General features: G+C 31.9%; 1 protein-coding gene across 1 annotated transcript in view; it reads left to right on the top strand.

Annotated features, from left to right (window-relative positions):
- Rtkn2 (rhotekin 2) overlaps positions 1-7,446 on the top strand; it is a 57,334-nt gene that overhangs the window by 17,935 nt on the left and 31,953 nt on the right. Inside the window, exons 4-6 of the mRNA XM_013017050.1 lie at positions 528-581; positions 2,193-2,310; positions 4,665-4,862. Of these exons, the coding sequence (XP_012872504.1) occupies positions 528-581; positions 2,193-2,310; positions 4,665-4,862 (370 nt within the window). The remainder of the gene's footprint in view (positions 1-527; positions 582-2,192; positions 2,311-4,664; positions 4,863-7,446) is intronic.

The following is a 7,446-nucleotide window of genomic DNA, read 5'->3' as shown; positions in this document are numbered from 1 at the left end:
CAAGCTTCAGAACTGATACACACACACACACACACACACACACACACACACACACACACACACACCACAAAAGGATTGAAGGCATAGTTTAGCAATAGAGTACCTATCAAGATTAAGGCAAGTGTAGTGTTAGTATTCAGATGTACAGTAATTTAATTGAATGCATAAGATTAATAGTCAAGGACCATTTACTGTAGCATATATGATTAAGCTCATAGTATAAATCAATGAGAAAGTGAAGGTGTACATGTGCAATAGAGTATTTCTACAAAAATAATGTTTATATTTCTACCAAAAAAGTTTATATTTTCTTCACATATCCCAAAATGTCACATATCCCAAAATGTCACATATTAAATAAATTTTAAAAATACAAATCATAAACAGAAACTAGAAAATGTGGTGTTAAATGATACATTTCATGTTAGCTTTTATAGTAAAAAATTTATTAAATAACTCAAAAGTTGATGTAATGTTTGAAATCAAGCTAATCAAAATAATTGCTTACTATTTTTTCCCCTTTGCAGACATCCGAATACCACTAATGTGGAAAGACTCTGATCACTTCAGCTATAAAGAAGGTATTGCAATTTTGATTTGTAATTGAAATACTTTCTATAGTGTATAGTAATTTTTTTTTGTCAGTTATGGAACTTGAACTTTGGATCTGGGTGCTATCCTTCAGTTTTTCTGATCAAGGCTAAAGCTTTACCACTTCTGGTTTTCTAAGTGTTTTATTGGAGATAAGAGTTTCGTGGACATTGCTGCCTGAGCTGGCTTTGAACCATGATCCTCGGGTCTCAGCCTCCTGAGTAGCTAGGATTACAGGTGTGAGCCACAGGCGCCTGGAGTGTTTAGTAAATTTTTTGTTAAAGAAAAAAAAATTTCCACACTGAAATCAGTTGATACATTTGGCAGAATAAGCTGAATCACATGGATCTGTTGTTTCTTTGAGCTTGTGTGTAAATATGTTGGAATCCTTGATACTGATTAAGATAATGCATTCCAAGTGTACTTTCCTGTTGTTGATAGGAACTTGAGCAAGGACACCAAGTAATGGGTTTAGAGTAGAGAGATCGGAGGAAATAATGAAACAAAAGAAAATGCTTAAGAAGCAAAGGCAGCATTTTTTCTGCTGGCCAGAATCTGGGAGGTCTTTTCTGCTTTATTTTGCGACTTAAGATTATTTAACAGGATATAATGAAGAACGATTTTGAGCTTGATCTGATTATTTTTTTCCTTTACTATTTTATGGTTTTATTAGTCTTCACAAATCTATGTATTGCTTAGGTCATGGAAATTAACCTCAAATGATTTCTAGCTGTTAGAGGCAAACCAGAAAAATATGATAATCCTTTATCTTTCTTGTCTATTGTGATAGCTTTGTTCCTCTTACTTTAAAACTGAACCATATTGAGCATAATTAGTTTTATATGAAGAATTTAAAATTAGGTTAGTGTTTGTTATTCAATTAGGAAATATAATTCACTTTACAAAGGAATGCATGTGGAAATTAAGTAAGTCTTCCTGATTACTACTATAGAGAGTATGTTTTTCTTATAATGAGAAAATGCCACTCTTTAATCACCTAATACTTTTTAAACCATCACCTAATATTCTTAAAATGTCACCAGATTAAAAGGCCTAGCAGCTATGTTTTTTTTTTGTCTGTGTGTTTCCATGTATATTTTTTTTATTGGTGTGTGTGTGTGTGTGTGTGTGTGTGTGGTGTGTGTGTGTGTGGTTTCCTTCTTGTTTTTAGTGTGGTGGAAAATATTTTACTGTTGTTAATCTGCCTACTCTTAAACTCTTCTAATAAAAACCATCTTTTTCTTAAATAGACTTGGAAATATATTGTATATTATATTTTTATAATATATGTAATAACTTGACAGTTAAGGCTTAAAGAGATTTTGAGTAATAAAATGTATGACTTTGGTGTTTCCCTTGGGCTGTTGAGAGAGCTGCATGTTGAACTTTGTTTGGAAACTTCCTGGTTAAAGTTAGGTTCTAGATGGGACAGTTATTACTGTGTACTTCCAGAAAAGCCACTGAAAATGGTCAAATATTCAATGTTTGAAAATAGCAATCTACTAACAACCTATTATATGTCACTTTCAGGGTGATTTTAAGTTATGTGAATATGATTGATGGTATGTATTATTGCTTAAAATGTTGTGTTTATTCCTTAGGATCACCACGCTATGCCATTTTCTGTTTATTCAAAATGGGAGCTAAAGTTTTTGATACTGACATGATTATTGTGGATAAAACAATCACAGATATATGTTTTGAAAACATAACCATATTGTAAGTATATTTAATCTTCAGAGAATGTCAATAACCTAAAGTTCTACATTTTTTAAAGCCTAATTATTATTTTTGTATTCTTATGGCCTAAATGTTGGATCCTTGGCTTCTTTGTGAAGAATCTTTATTAAAAGCTCTTGAAGTGATTTTGAAAATTTCTCTTTTCAGAAGAAGCCCATTTCTTCATTTTCAATTTTCTGATTAAAAGATAAAACTTATCATTAATATTAGTAAATATTTACGTATTTGATATAATAAAAATTTGAAAAATGTTAAATGAATATGCTATGGATAAAGTAGAATTTTATTTTAATAGTTTTGATATAGAGTGAATTTAGGTGTAAGACAGATTCTTCTACGTCATATAGGAAATTCAGTTATACATATAATAAAATAATTAAGTAATTTTATTTGTAAAATTGCCCTGAAGTATGTATCGTAGGAAAAATACTTTCATAAATTTGTAGAGTATGCTTTTTCTTATGGTGCACTTCGTTCATGTACTCTACAGCAGTAAAAAAAAAAAAAAAAAAAAAAAAACTCCTTGAGGCTGTTTTTATTGCCCCTGCTCTTTTACAGGCTCATTTTATTGTGGTCATAATACAGAACCAGAGAGAGAACTCCTCAGGTAGCCATAGAAATCATTTTTAACTAATATAAGTTTCTCCTGGTCTTTTTCAAATGTTCTATCGGCTTAAGCCAGCATGGGATTTGTGTTTATTTTAGACTTTTAAAGATTCTATCTTCATATCTAAATGTTAATAGCTGCTGAACTGTTAAGATAAAATCAATATACATGGGTTTTTGCTGTTTTCAGCAATGGAGTCACAGTTGTGATTTCTGAGGACTAGTTTTGTTGTTCACATAACACTGAAACTGTTCTAGAAAACCATATTTTGTGGCTTCTAGTCCAGCATCCTATAATAATTGCGTAGTGCTGAAAAATAAACTGTATTGTTCTGGTTATTAACAGTAATCCAGGCCTTCTTACAACCTTTATAAAACTATAGGCACTTATTTAGGATTCTCTCCTCCACCAAAAACAAACAAGCATAATAATAATCCCTAAATGCTTACATAATTCAAACTAAAAAAATTTTTCACTCACTTACCTGAGTAGATTTATTTTCATTACCAACTATTGCTAATTAATTTTTTCTGCCAAAATTATCCTTTGAATGGACTCTTCATTTCACTTTGCTATTTTTGTTGTTGTTGTTTTTTTTAACTGCAGAGACAAAAATGCAGACACCCCCACCCCCCGAGGGAATGAACAATATAAATCACTTGGGAAGACAACGCATGATCTATCTTTTTTTTTATTCTGTAAATACTTTAAATTGTCCTAAAAATAACTAACAAATGTTCTAAATGTTAAAAATGTGGTTTTTGTTATGATGATTGTTTTCAATAAGTATTCAATGTGTATGAATCTCTCTTTTCTCCTCTAAATATTGACATTTGTTAGTCATTACCAGGAATACTGTATTTTTTAAAGTTGCCAAATAATAAACCATAAAAATATCTGAAGTTATTCTTTGGATTTATCTGAGCTATTAATAGACCATTCAAATTTTGTAAAGTCTATGCTGAATTTCAAGTCTCTTAGGCTGATGGGTCTTCCACCTGCAGGAATATCTGCTACAGATAGATATATTCTGTAGTGTATTTTATCATTAGTAATCCTACAAGTATTTCATGCTAAAGGTAGTTTATTATGTCTGAAAACAGGTGTCACTTTTAGCATTGACTAAAATTATATAATTTCTGTATATAGGTTTAATGTATATCAAACATCCTCTAGTTTTAGGTAGAGTGCTATATTGATACAGAAAACATCAAGATAGTGCCTGCCCTCAAGTAGTTCATGCTTTCTATAAGACCAAATAGTGAAATGTTTATAGTTGTTAAGTACAAAAATGTTGTGGGTATGCACAGTGGTAAGTGGGCTGTAAGTGACTATGAAGAAAATTAAACATTCAACAGATTTGATTTGGAAGAATAGCATTTCAGGAAGGTACACATATAATGTGAATACCTTAAGAACAGTGTCACTAAAGGACTGAAAACATAACATTGGCAACAAAATGACTAGAGCATTTTATTCTTTCTCTTTAAGTAATATGCCCATGTATTGGTTTGAGTTAAGGATGCCTTAGTATGGAATCGGGGGTAAAATCTGTAGTAATTCATAGGCCTCGTACATACTGAATAAACATAGGAACTTCCATTTCATTATGAATATTTTAAATGCCATTTTGTATGTTCTGAAAACCTCAAAGAACGTTGTCATTTTATTTCTATTCAGTTAAATGTCTAACACTGTTCATGTCTTTTAAAATATTTATCTTTAGTGACGAAGCAGGACCAGACTTTCAGATAAAGGTAGAAGTATATAGTTGCTGTGCAGAAGAATCTTCTATAAGCAATACACCAAGAAAGCTAGCCAAGAAACTTAAGACATCTATAAGCAAAGCTACAGGAAAGAAAATACATTCCGTGTTTCAAGAGGAGAACCATGAAACAAGTTTGTTCCTCAGTTCTACTGTTCCGTAAGTTTTCTAATACAGTATCTATGGTAATTTAATAAAATGTTGGTGATACTTCAGAGTTTTATATGATTAGTAGATGTTTGCACTTTAAATGGGAAAAAACAGCTGCAGGGAAAAAACCCTTAGTTGTCAGATACTTACACAGTTGAGGTATATTTAATATCTCCCTTTGAAGGTAGGAAGTCAAGTGATATAGTATTTTTAGAATTCTAGTATCTACCCAAAAGAAGAAATGTTTTTCTTGAAAAAGATCTGGGTGTAAGACAAAGTTTTTGCTACAGTAGTAACTAATTGAGTTTACTAATTGAGTTTCTACATCTATCATTCTAATAGATTTAAAAAATTTTAAGAACTTTTTAAAAACCTTCATTATCATATTAACAAAATGAAAAGGAAGATCTTAATATATCTAATGTCTAGATTATATTCAGATTGCTACGACTTTGAAAATCTGTTGTGCTTGGTTTAAAGCAATCTAAACAATGTCCATAGCATTACAATTAAGCAAATGTGGTTTGCTTTAATTACATTTGTTTCTACTTTTTTCTTGCCATTAATTTTTTAATATATATTTTTTATTGTAAAGCTATGGTACAGAGAGGTCACAGTTAAATTAGCAAAGTAATGGATCCATTTCCTATCAAGCATTGTTACCCCCTCCTTTGTTTTTCCCCTACCATCCCTTTCCTCCTCACTTCCCCAACTCCTCCCTTCCCCCCTCTCCCCCCGCCCCCCAAAGTTGTAAAGTTGTAAAATGCTGAAATAAGGATACAGGATGACCCATTGCAACAGGAGATATACAAGACACTGTGTTGAAAACGAACTTTTATTTTTTGTCAGTCATGGGGCCTGTACGCTAGGCCTGGGCGCCGTCCCTCAGCTCTTCAGCTCAAGGCTAGTGTTCTACCACTTGAGCCACAGTGCCACTTCTGGCTTTTTCTGCTTATGTGGTGCTGAAGAATAGAACCCAGGGCCTCATGCATGCAAGGCAAGTACTCTATCACTGAGCCACCTTCCCAACCCCTTTTGCCTTAATTTTTGAGGAAATCAGGTCTTTTATAATTTTCCATATTTTTAATCTAGTCGATTACCCTTTTATAACATTTCAGCACATCATGTTCTTTTAATACCAGCTTTCTATTCAGCTTCTGGTTTAAATCAGTGTATATCAGGTTTTACGCATAGCCCCAACTTTTATCTAATATTGTCTTCAGTACCAGGGTAAAAGTTTGAGAACAGCATTAGAAATTAGAATGCATAGGTTGATTAATTTTGTTACTTTAACAGTGGTCTAATTCAATGGTAAGACTTATAAGAAATTTTACACAGTTAGATTTAAACTAAAGATATTAGTCTTTAGCCAAAAAGCATAAATATAAAATAATATCTGTTTTCCCCGCTAATGTGGCATGTGCCCAAATATAGCTATCTTTCTTGACAAGAGTGCATTCTTTCATATTACCAGTTAAGTAGTCATTTATTTCTTCATATCATTTCCCTCATTTCAGTTGGCCTATTTGATACAAAAAAAAATGCAGCTGATTTAACTTTTGGGGACTCAGTATTAGAGTTGGCTAAAAGGAATGAGTGTAATGTTTTAGAAAGAAAATGTTATCCTGACAAGAATGTTTTAGAAGTGAAGTCATTGTTGGTTTTGGAAACAATAACATTATAATTAGTCATGGTTTAAAAATGAAGTAACTTGGAATATCATCATAAAATATTGTTGGATCTGAAAGAAGACAGTGAACATTTTTGGTAATTTTTAGCATGTTCCCTAATGTGACTCATTTATTCATTTTATTTGTGGAATTTAGCTTACTGAAATTCCTTTGATTAAATGTTCTCAGCATTTCTAATTGTTAACTATTTAATCTTCTTTGATAATATAATAGTACATTATTCTTTATTATATAAACACATTTTAAATTTTTAAATTTTACCAGTGAGAAATGATAAAAGTGTGATCTTTTTTTTTACTTGCTGAAGACATATATTGAATTTTTAAAAAGCAAGCCACAAAACATTTTAAATTAGTTGCTGGCTTTGTTTCATGTATTTTTAATATTCTTGAAATGATTAGCGGAGAATTGAATGTCTTCCCTTCACCAAGCCCACCAGTTGATCTCCACCAGTTTATCTCCTCCAGTTATCTCCACCAATTTATCTTCTTCTCTTTGAACTGCTTTTTCACTGAGGGCCCATCTTCTTGTGTACCAGCTCTATCCTTCCAGTTATTCAGAGATAGGTTCCTGCATATGCTCAGCTTTCATTCTATTACATTAATTACATTAATCCCACCGGTTTATAAACATGCTTCCCCTTTCATAACTACTCTTTTTAGAAATAGAAAGCTTTTTAAATTTTATTCCTATCTTAATTTTCTCTTCTCCCATTTTCTCAGGCCATTTCTATTGCCTTTCCATGTTTCCTCTATCCCATCCTACAGAAATTCCTCTCAACAAGGTCAACATTAGCTTGTATGCTGCCACATCTGGTAGTTGGTTTATGGTGTTATTCTTCCTATCCCATTCAGATCACACAACTGATCACTCTGTGAGGTGGCTGTTTTTCTTTTTTTTTT

The sequence above is a fragment of the Dipodomys ordii genome, unplaced genomic scaffold (genome assembly GCF_000151885.1).
Source record: "Dipodomys ordii isolate 6190 unplaced genomic scaffold, Dord_2.0 Scaffold34, whole genome shotgun sequence".
NCBI lineage: Eukaryota > Metazoa > Chordata > Mammalia > Rodentia > Heteromyidae > Dipodomys > Dipodomys ordii.
This window is presented reverse-complemented; position numbering and strand designations above follow the sequence as displayed.